At 39.7% G+C, this 20,206-nt stretch overlaps 1 protein-coding gene across 3 annotated transcripts; it reads right to left on the bottom strand.

Annotated features, from left to right (window-relative positions):
- Positions 1-3,107: 3,107 nt before the first annotated feature.
- Positions 3,108-16,056, bottom strand: LOC141754969 (catenin beta-1-like). 3 transcript variants are annotated; one of them, XM_074614461.1, is made up of 17 exons: positions 15,883-16,056; positions 12,820-12,869; positions 11,511-11,720; positions 11,127-11,377; positions 10,753-10,991; positions 8,827-9,028; positions 8,542-8,686; positions 8,289-8,392; positions 7,855-7,989; positions 7,508-7,711; positions 7,213-7,371; positions 6,651-6,770; positions 6,261-6,411; positions 6,040-6,161; positions 5,735-5,795; positions 4,169-4,364; positions 3,108-4,063 (listed from the first exon to the last, which is right to left on the bottom strand). In XM_074614461.1, exons 2-16 carry the CDS (start codon positions 12,830-12,832, stop codon positions 4,174-4,176), a joined length of 2,307 nt encoding a protein of 768 aa, XP_074470562.1. In that variant the 5' UTR covers positions 12,833-12,869; positions 15,883-16,056; the 3' UTR covers positions 3,108-4,063; positions 4,169-4,173. The 3 variants fall into 3 exon arrangements, with proteins under 3 accessions (XP_074470562.1, XP_074470564.1, XP_074470563.1); XM_074614463.1 differs by lacking the exon at positions 15,883-16,056 and adding an exon at positions 13,041-13,204; XM_074614462.1 differs by lacking the exon at positions 15,883-16,056 and adding an exon at positions 12,972-13,102.
- Positions 16,057-20,206: the final 4,150 nt, after the last annotated feature.

Here is a 20,206-nt window from a genome sequence, read left to right as displayed (position 1 = left end):
CAGCCAGAATTGGAGAGCATCATGGGTGTACAGAGTAAGTGATGTAACTGCTTTGTGGGCTGGTGAAATAAGGAGCTGAATGATGTGATGGGTGTAGCACTGAGTCCATGGTGTGCGCTGCCCCCTGTTGAGCAGATGGAGGAACTACCAGCTGCAGCCTGAAGGAGGAGAGGCTTTATGTCCTGCTGGGACATTAGAGGGTTAATGAGGACCTTTTGTTCCTCTAATGAGGTGGAAACTGCAGGGTGGGGCCAGAGGACCACTGACCACAGGTCCTCAACTAAGTCAATATCATTTCCACTCTTTTGGAGGACAATTTAAATGTAATCTCTGAAGATATAAAGAATTTGATTTGTGCATAAGTTTCACCTCCTTTACTGATATTAACACAATCATTCATTACATTTCACTATATCAAAACTAATATGACTTTTGATGACATGAGTAAAGGGAGAAAATAGTTCATAATTTAGTCTCAGAAATATTCTTTCCATTCATAAGTTTCAAGTTTCTTTATCCATCATATGCACAACAATTACAGCAAGCAGTCGTTGGCAATGAGTCTGAATGAAACCCAGGTACCCTTCAACAATGCTCATTAAAAATGTATATATAAAAAAGGAAAATCACACAAGTAAAAGCAAAATGAGAATCAAAGACGTAAAATAGTGCAAGTTAAAATATAGGGCTTAAATATTAACATACATAAATATAAAATAAGTGGAAGGCCATGTTATTGTGTTGTTTTTATAGTTGTGTTATTCTCCAGCATACGTTTGTAATATTTTGTATAAACACATTCATACTATTATAGGACTCTCTGTATTTGTATGTTGGGATTATATGGCAGATGAAAGATTGCCATCACAGGATTAAAGAAACTCAGTCCATGTATGCCAATTAATAACACAAAATAAATGATAGATATTGTCCAGAAACCCTCACAGGTACTGCATTTATCATAAAAAATATGCTCAAATCATAACATGGCAAACTGCAGCCCAACAGACAACAGCTGTCAGTGTGTCAGTGTACTGACTTGACTATGACTTGCCCCAAACTGCATTTTATTATCACAGTGGGCATGTCTGTAAAGGGGAGACTCGTGGGTACCCATAGAACCCATTTACATTCACATATCTGGAGGTCAGAGGTCAAGGGACACCTTTGAAATGCCAGTTTTTCCTCGCCAAAATGAATTCCTTAGGTTTTCTAGTTTCATATGATCTTCACTCTGGCTTTAAAACTGAGCCTGCTACAACCTAAAAATCACAAATTCAATTCAAGAAATTAGTGGCGTTAAAACCAATTTGCTGAACACATTATTATCACATTAACTTTGACATCCCTAAATTATTCGTTAACAACTATGGACATATCAATGACGGACCAAAATACTTTGGGTTAGACAACTCTAAATGGTTTAAATTTGTTTGTGGTGCAAAATAAAAAATAATTATCTCTTCACTGAAAAGAAAACTCTTCTTCCTGCTATTACAGAAAAAAAGTGTTGCTCTCAGTCAAGTCAGATCAGCCTTACCCAACTTCAACCATACGATGATAAAGTGAACTTCTATTCTTTCGTCCTTGAATTGCTCTCCTAAACCGGCTTAAACTTTTTCGTGATCACGTCTTTGTTACCTCTCTCTTATACAAACACTGGAAATATTGTTGAAGCTCTGTAGCCTTGAGTCTTGCTCTTAACGGTTTGGGGTTTTAGAAATCTAGATATTTCCTTTTCTATCACACACTCATCTTCACTTCATATAGGAGTGTCAGCCAAATGTCAAACATGTAAGCTCATACAATGTGCAGATATACTGTATTATGGTAATTGTTTATCTGATATTTTACCTTCAGTAAATGAATACAGGTGAAAGCTCCTTTGAGGATGGAAAACTTTGAGTCTGCCCTTCAGATGAGTCTGTAAAGAGTTTTTTAAAGGTATGCTCTCCATCCATTCAACAGGAACTTTTGCTGCTTGTCTCAGTCATATGCTGTATAAATGTTTCTGAAATACACAAAAACTACAGGAACCTTGACCACAGTGATGCCACGGTACGGAGCTCTTCTTCTGACTTACAACAGAGCTCGCAACCACAACAGTCTATACAACGACTGGATAAAGAAATATGTCTTTAGTTGAGCTTTAGTTGAGATACTGGCAGGAATGAGTTTGCCTTTAGGGTCCAGGTTTTCCTTTTAAACTTGGAACTTTAAATATTCTGCCTCGACTTTGATTTACTTTTAAACTTTGGTCTTGAAATATTTAGTCTATAATTTTATGTATCCTATTTGTCTTAATCGCATGGTTCTTTTGTGTAAATTGTTTTAACATAGGATTGTTTTTATCCTTTATGTGAAGCACCTTGTGATTTTGCTGTACTTATAAATGTGCTATATAAATTAAATCGTTTTACAGCTAAACAGTACACTACAAGATGTTTCTGAAAACAATTTATGTGAGAACTAGGCATTACAGTAACAGAATACTGATTCATATTTGATCAGCGCTGCCTAGTTTGATAGTTTGATCAGAGTTCATGAGTGATTGACAGCTGCTCAGAGACGGCAAACTCCAGCTCGGCTCTGATTGGCTGGTTTTTTCCAGTCTGTAAAATCCTGCAGATGACATTAGGAGCACCGGAGGACACCGGAGGACACCGGAGGACACAGAGGCGCATGATTTCCTGCCTCATTCACTACTGTCAGGATATAGCAACCATTTTATAAAAATAACTTATTTTAAAATCATATTTGCTCCTTTTCTTCCCTCTGCTGCTTTAATGTCAAGATAGTGTGACATAAATTTAAGTTTAATTTCACATGCCATAATTTCTTTAATTTCCTCTTCATACTGTAAACGCTTAAAAACACAGGTCGTGTCTAGAAGGTAACCCGCAAATCGCGAAACCTGCCCGACAACCTATCCTAACCTTAACTATTCAACGTCAAAGTCTAACCTTAACCATTCGAGGTCAATGTCTAACCGTAACCATCTCACAGGTTACCTTCTAGACACGCCGAAAACACAGAGCCGTCTATCAAAGAAGAAACAAACGTCATGCGTCACACAGAAGGACAGAAGACACAGGACAGAGACTAAATGAAATAAAATGCCATTTTATTGTTCAGCCGTGTCATAACCTCGTCTCCAAAATAAGCACAGCAGGACTACAACTGGTTCATCAACCTAGCTACCCTTGATAGCACATAAAACTGGGTTTTATTAGACCACCAACGATAGCGTTAAAGACTTTTCTATCAGACATCCAATGATAGCATACAAAATAGTTGTTAACCTACCAGCGATACTGGATATAAAACACTTGTCTCTAGATTTATCCCCGACCCTCCCTCAATTTCACCCATCTCCCTCTTTAGAACATTTGTGACACTGACATATTTTATGCTTAAACAAGCACATATTAAGAATGCATAATTCTCCATTTTTGAGATTATAAAAAAAAACTACACAATGTTACACTTTAAGTCAGAGTACAATTCAACTGATTATTAGTGTTCTACACATTCGGCCATAAACCAAAGGAACATTGTATAATATCACTATAACTTAACACTACATGTAATATACGTTTTTAAAAAAAAAAAAAAAATTACAAATGATTAGCATTGAAGAGAAAATGAAGATGGCTAGTGCGAAGGCAAGCTGGGTCAGTACCATAACAGAGAATGAGTAATACAAAAAGAAATAAAAAAATAGAATAAGAAAAATAGAAACAAAAAAACTGATAAGAATACAGGCAAGGCTAAAACATATGTGTTTCAAACTTTTAAGATCCACCTCATGTGCACTCATCCATACAGGTAACCTGCTCCATTGTGTGATTCCACATCTCTTTGATACTTTAACCCCTTCTTTATCCCCCCCGCTTCAACTTGCTTAAACGTTCCCATGGCAACCATCTTCTTTGTTTTCTTGTGTCAGGCACTTTCCAAGACTTCTTATTCCTCTCTTTACCCTCAACCACTCTACAGGCCAATCATAATGCTGCTTCAGACAATACAGGCCAATCACAACGCAGGTTCTAGCAGAATACAACTGCAAAAGAGCACAGGACACAAGTTTTCAATCAGTGTGTTGCTATTTATACCAAATATTGCTTTGAATGTGAAAGTTAGGTTTTCTGTGGAAGTCTTGTCTTACCAATCCTACAGGTCCGTGTCGAACCAGGCCAGCTGGTTGCTGTCCATCAGGTCTTGGGAGTGGCCAAGGTCTGGCAACGGATCAGTGTGGTGGCCCAGGTCGGGCAGAGTGTCAGCATGATAGTCAGCACCTTCCATCATTGGGTCCAACAGAGAGTCCTGGCCGTAGGCTGCTGGGTAGGCCCGGTAGGCTCCATCTGGGGAGGCAAAAAAAACAACAACATTAAAATGGTGCAAAAGGTTCCAATCACACAGACGCTGATATATTTTGTTTTATTGTAAACAAATGCATGTGATCAGCTGTCTTTGCTTGGTAATAACAAATGATATACGAAACAAATCCGGGGAAGTACCGTAAGTAAACAAGCCGCCATTACTGAGGTGGCATATCCCTTCAATATGTGCGCATTTGAATGCCAGCTGTCCTAAGAAGTGTACGATTTTAAAATTTTATTTTACTTTCTTTGTAACGTTACTTTTGACAACAATGTCTGGGAGATTGGGTGAGAACCTGAGCAGTTCTCAGCTGCCTGACGTTAGCCCAACATGGTGAAACAAGTAACGTCAGCTAAGTTAACACTGCTTAGTAGGGATGCTAATTTTGAAAAATGTTCTTAACCGATAACCGACCCTCGTTAACCGAGCATTAACTGTTAAACAACAAAATTTGTGCCTCGCATGCAGCGGTGCACCAGCTGCAGTGTATGAGCACAACAGACAACTGAGTCCCCAGTTTACCTGTCCGGGAGCGTTAACTTAGCAACCACGGTTTTGCTTGTAGTGTCGCGGACATGCAGCCACTTTCCGAGTAAAGTCTCCATTGCACATTTAGTTTAGTTTAGCAGGTTGTAAGCTGTGTGTCTGCCCGGCGTAACAATACTTTTTCTGCCCGGCATAACTGTAAAGAGCGTCTGACAAACAGTGTGTGTATTTGTGCTACGTTAGCAGCTCTAGCATTGCCGGAGGCTTTGTGCTCGCCGCCGCCACACACGTACAGTCTGCGTAACTTTAGCAAGTTTTCGACAGGCCGTGTGCGTGTTGGCGGTGCATGTGAGGTTGTTGGTGGCGTTATAGCTGTGAAGGTAGGTGTAGCAGTGTGTGTACAGTTTATTTGTCGGTGAATAAATAAGAAACTACAACTAAGTTACTACGAGCAACCACGGACACATTCGGCTGAAAGTCACCAGTTAATATTGTTGTATCACTATGACTTGCCACAGCAGTAATGGCGGCACCACTAGATGGCAGAACACACAAAGCGGTCGCCTGAGTCGTCTATATCGGACGGAAGACGAAGGGTGACATATAATTAAGTTTCCGTGCAATATTTGTTTTTCTTATGAACTCGTAATAATTCTCAACTGAAAGGAGACAAAGGCCGCCCTGCAGAAATACAATATTGTGTCTTCATCTTGCATAACATTCAATACGGTTACACTCAATTTTTCTATCAATAGAAACCACAAAATAAATCTTTTAAAAGATCAAATTACATAAACCAAAGGATGATGAAATATGAGTCGAGAAACAGAGTGGGGATTTCATTAGAGGTTATACAGGCACTCACCATCCTGCCTGTAGGCCAGAGGGTCTCCCTGAGCTCCCATATCCAGTCCCAGGTCTCCAGTCTATAAAAAGGAAAAAGAGTGATGAGTAAAGCCTGATGTGAGTCAGCCTACGTAGAGCAGTGGAGGTCTTTGTCCCAATTCTATAGTACATTACTAATTCTTAACAGTATGTGTTTTAAAATACTGACATTGTTGAGTATACGTTTTATATTTGTTCACCTTTTCAGTGTGAAGGCACTACATACTCAAAACCTGCTACGAAATCTATGTTGTACCTGACCATAACTTATTTGTTTGTGTGTACCTCGTTCCAGGCCATTGGCTCAGTTCTGAACAAAGAGCTGGTCAGCTCCACTGACAGACGTTTCTTGTAGTCCTGGGGCTTGTCCTCAGACATGCGGAACAGGACAGCTGCAGCATAGGTTGCTACAGGACACAATGCATAGAAACAAGTCACATAGTGTACACAGGTACACCGACAATCAGAAATGTGTGCATAGCCTGTACTTGTGCACGTATACTCACCAACGCCCTCATTACGGGAGTGCAGCAGCTCAGTGAGGGGTGCAGTGGCTCCTTCAGCTTCGATTGCCTCGGCAGCTTCCTTGTCCTGAGCCAGTTCACACAGCACACCGGCTGCAACGCGCTGGATATTCTCCACTGGAGAATACAGCAACTGGAGACAGTGGATAGCAGAGAGACAGAGAAGATGTTTGATGAAGACAAAAGAGAGTTGGTAACATGCAGGTAGTAGAAAATTAAATAGAGCGACGGAGAGAGAGAGTCAAAGTTGCTGATTAACAGATTTAGAATTCAATACTAAAACCATTTAACTAATTGTTTTAAACAAAGAAACGTACATGGCCGTGGGACAGTCACTGTTCGTCTGTAGTAAGATAGAGGTTAAAGTTCTACCTGGACAAAGAGTGGAATGGTGTTGAGCCCTCTGATGACAATTCTGTTGTGGACATCCCGGGCCAGGATGTGCAGAGCTCCTGTGCAGCCTTCCACTATTTCCTCCATACGCACACCCTCCTGTGTGTGTTTGAGTGGGGAAAAAGGGAAAATCAAATACATAAAAACTTCTAAATGTTCTAATAAAGAAAGCTTGAAGGATTATTAGCATCTGAGCTGCAACGATTTACCGATTAGTTGTCAACTATTAAATGAATCGCCAACTACTTTGATAATCGATTAATTGGTTGGCGTAAGTTATTACAAAAAAAAAGTCAAAATTCTCTGATTCCAGCTTCATAAATGTGAATATGTTCTGGTTTCTTTACTCCTCTATGACAGTAAACTGAATATATTTGAGTTGTGGACAAAAGAAGACATTTGAGGACGTCATCTTTTACGTACATTTTTCACCATTTTCGGAAATTATATAGAACAAACGACTAATCAAGAAAATAATAGACGGGTTAATCGACAATGAAAATAATAGTTATTTGCAGCCCTAGTTGGCTTGGTTACACACCACAAACTGCTGCTGGTTGCCTCCCATGCTGGTGCGCCTCTGGGTGTCCTGGTGAGCCCTGACGAGCAGTTGGACCAGTCGGGGGATGGCTCCCTGCTCCCGCAGAGCACTGTGGTTGGCTGGGCAAAGAGCCAGGTTGCGGATCAGACCAACTGTGGCCTAGATAGGGGGATATTAAAGATATTTTAGTTAGCGGGAATTAAATCCTGTTGATCAATGATGTCACAATATGCAAGGTTGATCCAACAGTATGGGAGAAAAGTGTGGGTGCGGAGAAACAGAGATGGCTAATGACCTTGATTAGTGGCCAGTGGGACGGAGGGTGCAGTAGTTTGACCACCACAGGCAGGCCGTAATGAAGGCGCACAGCATTCTGGGCCATCTCAGCATCCTGGTGGCGGGAGGTCAGGTGACGCAGGGCGCAGACTGCTGGCTCTGTGATATCCTCTCTGTCGCCGGCCCTGAGCACCGTTCGCACCAGAGCCTCAATGCCTCCAACCTAACATGTGACAGGATCAATCAGTGGAATACATGTTAATACAAACATAAGACCACAGAAAGAGAATTCAAAGCAGAATAAACAATCTACACTCCGCAGAGATACAAAGTTACGTTCAAAGGTTGTGTGTGTATAATACATACCTGGCAGACCATGAGTTTGTTACTATAGTTGTTGCAGGTCAGGTTGGAAAGGATGCCAGCAGCACATGTCACTACATTGATGTCATCACTGCCCAGCAGCTGGACCAGGGTCCCCAGGAGACCCTCCATTCCCTCCTGGAGAGAGCAGAGGACGAACAGGTTGGAAGAGATAAAAGAAAACACATGAGATGAGAGGAATGATACATCTTAAATAATTAAGCCTTTTGTTTTATCTAATACTTTATATTAAATGAAATTCTATGAGTGTATAAGGAGTTAAACTGTCCAAACACAAGTGGAGGCTCCTGTATGTATGTAGTCGTCATTATCGAGAAATCAGTATCCTATGTATTGGTATTTTTTGGTAACATGCTATGGATATTTAACACTGTTTACTAAGCAACCTGGAGGCTCATAAGAAGAGTGTGTTTTACCTGTTTGGTCGCAGCATCTGAAAGATTCCTCAGAGTCCAGAGGCAGTTCTGGACCAGACGCTGGCTGGGGTCGGTCAGGTGAAGCCCCAAGGCCTGCATGCCTCCTACACACACACACAAGCCAAAGTACAACAAATAAATTCACTACATCAGAGGATTTCCCCGGAGTATCAAACCACAACAAGAAAATGTAGACCAGAACATTTCTGTATTTTTCATTGTATTGTGTTTCTATTCCATTTTCTGTACGTACCGGCCTCTACGATGGCAGGCTTGTTGCTTGAGCAAACAGAGAGCACCTTGAGCACTCTGCTTGTGGTCCACAGCAGTTTCTCATATGTGAAGGTCCTCATGATGTTGACCAGGGCCTGGGGACCACCGCTGGCCAGAATGATCAGCTAAAAATAAGAGGTTTATGTTTATACATACTGCAAACTGCTGCCAGTCAATTGGCATCGGCAGACATGCCGGTGGCTTTTAAACCTGGATAGAATGAAATGATAAATGCATGCATTCATAAATGTTCATCTTCCAATACCTTGCTTTCCTGGTTGCCGTATGCAAGGATCTGCAGGCAGTCAGTAGTGATTGCCAGGAATTTGACATTGGTGTTAGACAACAGGGCCACCATCTTCTGCAGTCCTCCAGCCAGGCGCACTGCCATCTTCGCCCCTTCCTGATGCAACAACAGGTTGTGGAGCGTGGTGATGGCGTAGAATAACACACTGTCCACTGGAGAGCTGGAAAAATATACAAACAAAAATAAATCAGACAACAGTCCAAAAGACCTTTTAAAACTAGCGTTTCGGCTACAAATACACATAATTGTCACATACAGCAGTGTTGGAAACAACTGGTTCAATTGATCACAGTCATCTGTGGATGTGGGAGCAGCAGTGTTGTCAGGATGAACTCACATTTTACATAAAGTATTGCAAGAAAATTAGCTTGAAATGACATCTTTAGTCCCCCCCCGCTGCGGCTGGTGGCAAAACCACATTTTTGTTACTTTGTAACACTTTAACAGTACAACACAGTTTGCAGTACATCTGTGCAAAGAATACAACATTCAAGGAACAATTAACCGACATTTTAAGAGTATTCAAAGCACAACAAAGAAACTCAAATCACCGCACACTTGATGGAAACTATAAAGTGACTTTATAATGTAAACCAGCAGTATAATTAAACAGATTACCATGTTTCACTCACGGCATGTCGATAATCCAAATTGCTACCAGCATTCAAATCTCTTTGGTGATCACCTTTAATTCATCAATCACTCTCATGCAACTTTTTCATCCTGAGCTTAAAGTGTGGTAATATGATTCCAGGTGCAAATTCAAACGCACACATGTGACATCCAACAGGTCACAACTTGCCAGCCAGCTAACTGTTGTGGCTGTGTGTTTTGGCTTTTCATGGAGATTACAAAGAGTAAAGGAAGGAAGGAAGGAAGGAAGACATTTTAACAGTTTCAAATGCGTCGCACTGTGTAGTATCCTGTTCTTTAGGGAATGTAGCTGGTTGGTGATGATGTTGGAGTTGGTTATTTAAGAGGGACTCTATGTAAGAATCAGAAATTGCTTGTTAACAGCGACACCTGTGGCTGTTAAGTCAACAAAAGTCAGCGTCCTGTTGCTCGCGCTTGTGCTTGTTCTAGATAGACATGAATAAGCATCGCTCAAAACAGTGAAGCGACACACGTCCGCTAAAACCACAATATCACTCTATATTTCATCTGCTTGACAGTAATGTTAGCTGACCAGACGGAGGGCTCTCCATGAATCGATGCTGACACTGTGTTTTCCTGCTTCAGCCTCTCGACCGCGGTCAGAAGGAACAGGGGAGACACCGCAGCCCCGGTCGGAGACGATAACGCTACTCGCTCCGGAGGACAGTCTATTCAGTATGTTTGTATTTTTCATGTGTTTTTTTTAATCCATCAAAAAACATTCCAAACAGAAAGCTCGTACTGGCTGTCCGATGCGTTTTATTATTCTACTTGTTGCAAAAATTTGCAATACAAGACTAAAATGAATGAATTACATGGGTGCAATGGATAGCGCTAGTCCAAAACAGGGCTAATGAATGAATGACATTTGCAAGAAGCAATCGTTAAGCTGCCTAGATCACTACTGTCTGATCTTTCGAACATCCTTTGTTTTGCAATCATCCTAGATTCCAAGCTGTTCTGCAATCACCTGCCACACCTTTAACTGGCAGGTGAATCAGAACAGCTTGGTATTCCTTTATTTCTTTATCGTAAAGTGCTTTGTGCTGGGAGGAGCACCAGCAGTGGCTCTGAGTCGTCAAACTACCCTCTTTTGCCTTTTGACGGATGCGAGAAAAAAACAACAGAAAATCAAACCTGTTCCGAAAACTTTAACGCCGGACATGGATATGAGGACACTGATTCTACACATATGCAGTGAAGAGCGCCACAAGTCCTCCAGTTTCTTACCCCAGCATTTTGACCAGGGCAGGAATGCCTCCAGACTTGAAGATTGCAAGGAGCCCCTCACGATGGTGGGAAAGGTTGTGCAAGGTGCCAGCAGAGCAGCGAGCTGTCTCCACATCACCAGTGTTCTGCATGGCACGAACGACGGCCGAAACCATTTGTGGAGAGCGCATCAGAGCGTGGCGCGATGCCTCCTTCTTTGACAACTGATGCACCATTACAGCTGCTTTATTCACGACAACCTAGGACAGAGACAAGGTTTGTTAGGGATGTAAACTGCGTTACTAATAACTTACATGATACCATAGGTTACTCAGCAGGCACCATTTCGGCGTTTGAGTGTGCTCATGTGATAGTTCACTCATAAGGACACGTACCTGGTCCTCATCATTGAGCAGTTTGGTAAGCTCGGGGATGGCGCGAGTGGCCAGCTCAGCATCATCTTGATAGTTAATGAGGTTGACCACAGCGTGCTTCAGCATCTGAGAGGGCTCTGCCAGGCGCTGCACTGCTGTGGGGTGGGCAGCATCCAGCTGGGTAGGGGGGATCTGGATGCCCTCCTCCAAGGTCTCGGGAAACATGGCGGCACGCACACGCTGGGCCCGGGTCATGGCATACCCCTCAATGTCTGAAAGTATTGCGATATGAAAATTAATATCATGAGATTATAGAAATTTTCATCCGATATTTATACAATTTATGCCATAGTCACTATCCCGATGTTGTAAATATAGTGACATATATGTCAGTATCTCGTATACCTGTAGGCTCAGGAGTGAAGGGCGGGTTGAACTCCCAGTCGTAGAGACTTGGATCATCCTCCTCAGCATCAGGGTTTCCCTTGCCGCTCAGAGATGGTGCTGAGGTGGTGACTCCAGACTGAATGCCTGAATCCAGGTAGGACTGCTGCTGCCACTGGCTCACTGCAGCCTTGCTGTCCCCCATTGTCATGTCCAACTCCATCAGATCAGCTACATAAAAGGGGGAAAAAGGGGAAACATGAGCAATGACAGATCAGGAGAAGAGTAATCTTTACTTCACCCACTTCCCTTCGCTTTAAGGAACAGTGTGTATGATCTGGCGGTATCTAGCAGTGAGGTGAGAAGATTACAACTCTCTCGTGTGCCAACGTGTTGGAGAGCTACGGTGGCCGACGCAAAAACTTATTTTCAGGTGATTATACACTAAAGAAAACATACTTATTAATATCATATTCCATTTCTGCCAATAGATCCCCCTAATTGTTACACACTGATCCCTTTAACTTAGTTTCTTGCTTTAAGCCAAGAATACTTTTTAAGAGTGATCTTAAAGTTTTCAGTTATCTTATAAGTGATATCATAACATTCTAGGGCCGTCCAAAAAAAACATTTTTTGTGCTTCGATGAGAAATATTTGAAGATATTCAAAGCTTCGCGGAGCAGCGTTTCAGTGCCTGTAGATACACGCACCTCTACATACAACAAACAGTGATATCCGTCTGAGAATAACTATTAATAATTAATGTTAAATATGAATAATGTTGTGGGATTATTCCTTATTTCATGGGCTATTTAGGGATTTACACATTATTATTATTATTACATACATAAAAACATTTTTATTTAAAACTTAAAAATGAAGCATACAAATTTGGAGGTCGAAGCATTTGGGTCAACATTCGTTATCTTGAGTTAATCACCCAAAAAATATATACTGTTTAAGCAAACAGAAATAAGCAAAGAAAAAGATTGTGCACCTATGCCTGATGCTCCCCAGGTACTGATCATAAATTGAAGTAGGGCCTATGTAAACATCAAATTCCTCTTTCAATCCCTAAGCACGTTTTCTTTTCCTGGAGAGAAAAACTCAAATGCAACAAAAGACGAATTATAATTACTTGGGATACTGTGACAACATGTGCTCACCTAGCTCCCATTTTCTTCTATTTCCACAGTGCCTCAAGGCATATCTAATATATACATATATGTACAGAGAAACTCTTATGTAAACTATTACGTACAGAAAAGATCAAACATGAAAAGGCAGTGTAAATAAACATACTTTTAATAAAAAGTTTCTCATACTTACACTGGGTAGCCATTGTTCTTGCCTGCCCTCAGCCCGCACAGCAGATATGTCTGCGTTAAAAAAAAAAAAAGGAAACCAAGTAACGTTACACAAGGAGGAAAGAAAATAAGCACAACTTGCACTACAACCTTGAGTTCTTGTGTTTGCCAAACCTAATCGTTATGCAGTTTCTCCTACGTGGTCTCAATAATAAAAATCTTCTGCTGCGCTAACGTTACTACCTGTGTACCAAAAGATCCCTGTGTGTGATTCAGACGCTTGTTTGGCTTGCTTAGGAGGGGAAATGCCGAGCCTCCACCTCCAGCCGAGAGAGAAGCAAAGCGGTGGGTATTTCCAGGGCCAGCACGAACACAATTCACCATTCAGCGGCAAGGAAACATCAAAGGCATATTTCTCTCCCCCTCCCCCTACTACCACGGCCAAGTTCCGACCTCGCAGCTTGGGTTTCCAATGAGAGAAGACTACCCCCTCCAACCAGCACAATCACTTCCATGACTCCTCCTCTCCTGGTGGCTCTAAACCAGGAGCTACTAAACTAAAAAACACCATTTAACTGTACAGGTTGTACCAAACAGCAGGCTAGCATGTAACTATATATATATATATATATATAAAGATTTTAAACATTTAAAAATTAAGCAAACAAATTTGGAGGTTGAATACCATGCATTTCAAAGCATTTGGGTCAGCCCTATATAACATTCATTATCTTGTAACTTCTGTAGACACACACACACCTCTACATACAACAAACAGTGATATCCGTCTGAGAATAACTAATAATAATTAGTGTTAAATATGAATAATGTTGTGGGATTATTCCTTATTTAATGGGCTAGTTGGGGATTTATTATTCAATTTTTTTTTAATTAAATTTAAAAGAATAACTAATAATAATGAATGTTAAATATGAATAATGTTGTGGGATTATTCCTTATTTCATGGGCTTTTTGGGGATTTCTTATTACATATTTATATATGTATATAAAATTAAAAAATTAAAAATTAAGCATACACATTTGGAGGTTGAATACCATGGCCACAGTGGAAGCATTTGGGTCAGCCCTATATAACATTCATTATCTTGTATCTACTGTAGACACACACACCTCTACATACAACAAACAGTGATATCCGCCTGAGAATAACTAATAATAATTAATGTTAAATATATATTAATAATGTTGTGGGATTATTACTTATTTCATGGGATATTTGGGGATTTATTATAACAATTATACATATAAAAACATTTTTTTAATTTATAACTCAATTAATAACTGATAATAATGTATGTTAAATATGAATAATGTTGTGGGATTATTCCTTATTTCATGGGCTATTTTTTTTATATATTTACTGTGTTGTTGTTATTATATATATATATATATTGTCTTAATTGTTTGTTATCACTATTATGTAATCTATTATTTCTTTATATTAATCTTGTCTCTAGGTGGAGGCTTCAGATAAACCCAGTGGTTTTTTTTGCCTCTTCCTGCATTGTATATTATTCCTCTATTTTTTGTTATGTTGTATAGTCTTAAATTGTGCAAAACAAATAAACAATATTTGGGGATTTATTATTACATATTTATATATATTAAAACAAATAAAATTTGAAAGAATAACTAATAATAATGAATATTAAATATGAATAATGTTGTGGGATTATTCCTTAATTCATGGGCTATTTGGGGATTTATTATTACATATTTATATATATTAAAAAAGAAATTAAAATTTAAAAGTATAACTACTAATGAATGTTATATATGAAAAACATTAAAATTTAAAAAAAATAACTAATAATAATGAATGTTAAATATGAATAATGTTGTGGGATTATTCCTTAATTCATGGGCTATTTGGGGATTTATTATTACATATTTATATATATTAAAAAAAATAATTAAAAAGGATAACTAATAATAATGAATGTTAAATATGAATAATGTTGTGGGATTATTCCTTATTTCATGGGCTATTTGGGGATTTATTATTACATATTTATTTATATATATATATATATATATATATATATTAAAAAATAAATTTAAATTTAAAAGAATAACTAATAATAATGAATGTTAAATATGAAAATAAAAATTTAAAGAATAACTTATAATAATGAATGTTAAATATGAATAATGTTGTGGGATTATTCCTTAATTCATGGGCTATTTGGGGATTTATTATTACATATTTATATATATATTAAAAAAGAAATTAAAATGTAAAAGAATAACTACTAATGAATGTTATATATGAAAAACATTAAAATTAAAAAAAAAAAACTAATAATAATGAATGTTAAATATGATTAATGTTGTGGGATTATTCCTTAATTCATGGGCTATTTGGGGATTTATTATTACATATTTACATTTATTAAAAAAAAATAAAAAAAATGTAAATTAAGCATAAAAATGTGTTTTTTAATTAATTATCTTGAGTCACTCACCCCCAAAAAATATACTGTTTAAGCAAACAGAAATAAGCAAAGGTCAAAGATGTGCACCTATGCCTGATGCTCCCAGGTACTGATCATAAATTAAAGTAGGCCTGTATGTAAACATCAAATTCCTCCTTCCTTTCAATCCCACAAGCACGTTTTTGTTTTATTCCTGTAGAAGAAACTCAGATGCAACAAACTGTACAGGTTGCATCAAAACAGCAAGGTAGCATGTAGCCATGTAAGCTATACCTTGAAGCTAAGCTAACTAGCTAACATAAACAAACACAGTTTTAGGGGCTTCACTCACAATGCTTTCATTGTTAAGACTTATTCTAAGATGGAGCCAGTATATGAAGTAATTATAGTTATAAATCAGCTCATAGTTTGAGTCGTGACTTTCAAACGAACCCTCTAAAAATGTTTAATTCAAGGTTAGCTTAGCTTTAGCTAACCAGGACGTATGAAAAGTAGATCCAACCAGCCGAATCACACAAAACCCCACCGGAGCCCTCCTCCCTCTCTAAGCCAAAAAGATGGTTTTCTTTTGGTGAAGCAGACATTAAATCCGTTATAAAATAGCCGTAGTAAACTATACTATCTTTTACCAGAGTCGAGCAGGCTCCTCCGTGGTTCTTGTCAGGGTAAATGTTGTCCTTTCTCTTGGCTGGAAATAGGAAGAAAAAGAGGCTGCTAGGTGAACCACCCGTAGAAGTCCGAACCACACCCGCTGCTGCCTCCGCTGAAGATGTTGCTTCCGCCCTGGTGCGAGATCGAACATCAAGATGGCGAGGAGGGAAAAACAGTATTCTGCCGCACTAGGAAAAATAGGTCGCCATTTTAAAATAAAGTTTTTTAGCATAGAAACTGTTATTTTACAGCTGTTTGTGCAGATGTTGACATCAATTTCAGTTTTGACATTTTTTCCAGCCATGTAAATGACAGATGTGAGGAGCATTCATTTAGACTGGAATGTGATTCATGAGCTGCTGTGAGTTAATTAACATGCAGTTAAACTGGGACTTATTATTCTGCAAATATAAAATGCAGTGGTTAAAGGAAGAAGATGAAAAAATCATATATAGACAACAAAATTAAACCATGTAATGATTGAATTTCATTTGCTATAGAAACCCATAATCTGATCCCATGACACATAAAGTGGCCAAGAAAAAAACATGCAATGGCCAAATAAAGTTTTAGCATATAAACTGTTATTTTACTGCTATTTATGCAGATGTTGACATCTTTTCAATATCAATTGACATTTTTCAGCCACGTGAATGACAGATGTGTCATAGTAGAGGTGGTGAGGGCGAGGAGCATTCATTAGACTGGAATGTGATATGATAGAGAGAGTTAATTAACATGCAGTTAAACTGGGACTTATTATTCTGCAAACATAATACTGTGCTGTGGGTTAAAGGGACTGTTTGTAACTTCTTACAAGTATAAATCACCCGGGTCGGTGTCCCATACGCGCTCGCATATGCGCACTCGTGTGTGGCTACACTGTTCAGACAAGACTCCAACACAAACTACACGGAAGCACCAAAACCGCAAAGCCCGTCTTGCAAAACAGTGTTGGCCGCGGTCGGAGGACGCGGAGGAGACCGTAGCTTTGGTCTCCAGGGCCAGAGTCTCTGCTGTACTCTGCTCCTCTGCTCCTCTGCCTGCTTGCCTTCACTCAGCTCGCTCCACCTCACGTGCATGCGCGCACACTACACACTGCAGGAGACTTCGTAGCTCTGAGAATATCTAGTGAATGTACAGTGGACGTTTGTGCAGAAATAACTGCTGCAGCTCCTCCAGACCAACAGAGGTTTCCCGTGTCTTGTGAAGTGACGGGGCTCCGCAGCGAGAAACGTTATCGTCTCTGACTGGGTGCCAGTGTCTCCCTCCGGCCGCGGTCAGGAGGCTGAGCAGGAAAAGCCAACACTAGGATCAGCATTGATTCATGGAGAGACCTTCGTCTGGTCAGCTAACATTACTGCCAAGCAGGTGAAATATAGAGTGATATTGTGGTTTTAGCTGACGTGTGTCGCCTCACTGTTTTGAGCGATGCTCGTTCATGTCTATTTAGAGCGAGCACAAGCGCGAGCCTGACGCTGACTTTCGTTGACTTAACAGCCTCAGGTGTCGCTGTTAACAAGCATTTCTGATTCTTACAGACAATCCCTTTAAATGGCATTTGATCATTTGTCTCCAAAGTTGTTTTTGTGGTGAAATGTACTGCACAACTTGTGACAACTGATGAGTTCAATCCATCACTAACTGATTGAAGGCGGACAGTAAAACTCAGACATACTCGGCTATATATAGGCTTGTATCTTTCTGCAATTAGATGGCGAACACTTCTGTTCTGGAAACTTGTCAGAAAGCCTTATTGTCAATCGACCTAGGAAACCTCCTCTTAATGCTCTATGTCTCTAGTTTGTGGCTGTAACGTTTCATGAGGCTGTGATTGTCCTAGAGGTCACAACAGGTCATTTAATACAGTGAGCTAAAGTTTCAAAAAATGGTCTCATTACAATGAAATGGCTACTATGGGGACTGCCATCATCACACATGAATACAATTGGGCTCATTGCATCCACAGGAGTCTCAGCTTTACAGTGATACCCAATTTATGCAATTCCAAGACTGTTTAGGGACCCCAGTATGCAGAAATATTGAAACACAATTTTTAGAATAGGCGAAAATAACACATTTATACTGTATGAAAGAAAAACTGCATGGTTTCTGCCCAAAACTGCATGTGATCATCATAAAGTGGGCATGTCTGTAAAGGGGAGACTCGTGGGTACCAACAGAACCCATTTTCATTCATAAATGTTGAGGTCAGAGGTCAAGGGACCCCTTTGAAAATGCCCATGCCAGTTTTTCCTCGCCCAAATTTAGCCAAAATTTGAAGCGTTATTTAGCCTCCTTCCTGACAAAGCATGATATGGTTGGTACCAATGGATTCTTTAGGTTTTCTAGTTTCATATGATATCAGTACCTTCACTCTAACTCTAAAACTGAACCTGCTACAGCCAAGGTTAATCTTCTTTGTATTAAATAAACACAAGCATCGCAACAATTCCAGTTAACCGATAGGAAAGCTTGATTTGACCTATTATTATAGCTATATGAAAAGAAAATGTATTGATATTGAATGGAAACAATCAAAAGGGAAAGTGTCACACACAGTGTATGTTCACGTGTCTGATACGTGCCATAGAGTGGAAAAGGTCAAAGTCCAAAGTGTCATAGGGAAGCATATCAGTGTCACTGCAGGAAATAAAAAAGAAAACGATCAGTTGTTTTACTACAGTAATCATGTGGAACATTTTCTATTCATATCATCTCTCAAACTGTGACAGAAATGTGTAGCAGGCTAATAAAAACATCCAGTCACATGCCTGCAAGGGGTATGAATAATATCAGAGTGAGGAAGAGTAATAACACAGACCACATGCTACCAGAGCAAATGGAAGTGTGACAATATATTTTGTTCATTCACTGCTTGAACTGAATCTATCATGAGGTGATGACATTTATTTCCGCGACTGCTTATGGATTTTCATTATTTTCTGCTTCTTTTGTCAGCATATAGGACTAACATCAAACCCTCGGAATAAAACTATATGGAGCTCATCCACTGTCCCCAACTGTGGCGGACATAGGAGCTATTTAATTTACCCTAGTAATGACACATACAGCCTGGTAAATACAAGAGACAATATAAAGCACAGCTATGTCTGCAGCAAAGTGCCATCAGAAAATTAGACTGGCCATCAGGAACGTCATACAAATCATATACCCAGATTTATTTATAAAAAAATTATGCAAACCTTTTCTTACACATCATTTTATTTATCTTTAGTTGCACTTATTCCTTGCAATCGGTCATGCAAGTGCACATTAGGTTTGAGCTTATGTCATTCCAGTATTCTAATGATAATGATCCTGGTATCTCCTCCATGCTCTTGAGACACAGCAAACGATTGTCAATTGTCTGTGGTCACCACATGCAAAACCATTCCCTTTTTGGGGGTTGTCCATGCTGTTGCCTTTCCATTGCACCTGTTGTCACCTTCATTTGCACCAAAGCAGGTGAAAGTGATTCACAATCACTTGTGCTTCCTCAAATGGACAGATTGATATCCCTGAAGTTTAACTGACTTGGAGTTATACTGTGAGGATTAAGTGTTCCCTTCATTTTTTTGAGCAGTGTACATGCAGAATGATGCCCATAAACAATATTATTATGAAGATATCATGAGAAATCATTCAGATACGAGGCACTGGTGTCACAGACTGGCTCAAAGGCTGTGACAAAGAGGGAGACAGACACAAGGCGGCGGCAAAAGAACACTTGATTTATTTTACAAAACACAAAAGTAAGTCAAAATAACGTGTGGAAATCAGTAAAGCAGTGGTGTGGAGCATGTATAGCTGTGTGTGTGTGGTGGAAAGAACAAAAAAGAACTTCATGTCTGTGCCATGCTGCTGAGGGTGTTGAGTCTTCCAGAGAGAGAGCCAGACTGCAGACTGAGACAGCTATTTGAAGGGGAGAGCACACCAGGCCCCGGTGTGTCTCATCCCACTAACAACCCTCCTTCCTGCAGGGCAGAAGGAGGAGCAGCAACAAGCAAAAGGGAGGAGGGGTCGTCACACTGGATGATTGTACTGTACACTCAGTATAGATAATAGAAATCAGCTCAGCCCACCTTCAGAGCGGTTAGAGACCACAATCTGCTAGACAGCAGCCGCCACAGTGCCTACACAGGATGCACAAAACAACTTTTACCACTTAAAACCACCAATAGCCCTGCAGCAAAGAGTGGTGTGGCTCATAAATTTGAAAATGCCAATTTAATTGAATCAAGAGTCAATAAAAAGCATAAGCAACCTTGCAGAACAACTGCATTTTAAGGTATTTCATTT

This window comes from Sebastes fasciatus, chromosome 17 (genome assembly GCF_043250625.1).
Source record: "Sebastes fasciatus isolate fSebFas1 chromosome 17, fSebFas1.pri, whole genome shotgun sequence".
Taxonomy (NCBI): Eukaryota; Metazoa; Chordata; class Actinopteri; order Perciformes; family Sebastidae; genus Sebastes; species Sebastes fasciatus.
The sequence above is the reverse complement of the archived record's forward strand: the minus strand, read 5'-3'. Positions and strand labels throughout refer to the sequence as shown.

Excerpts from the sequence above, each read along its gene's own strand:
- LOC141754969 (XM_074614461.1), bottom strand. Across the intron at positions 8,393-8,541 it reads GCCTGCCATCGTAGAGGCCG|GAGGCATGCAGGCCTTGGGG; the intron begins GTACGTACAGAA and ends GTGTGTGTGTAG. Across the intron at positions 4,365-5,734 it reads TCTGGCCTACAGGCAGGATG|ATGGAGCCTACCGGGCCTAC; the intron begins GTGAGTGCCTGT and ends TTGCCTCCCCAG.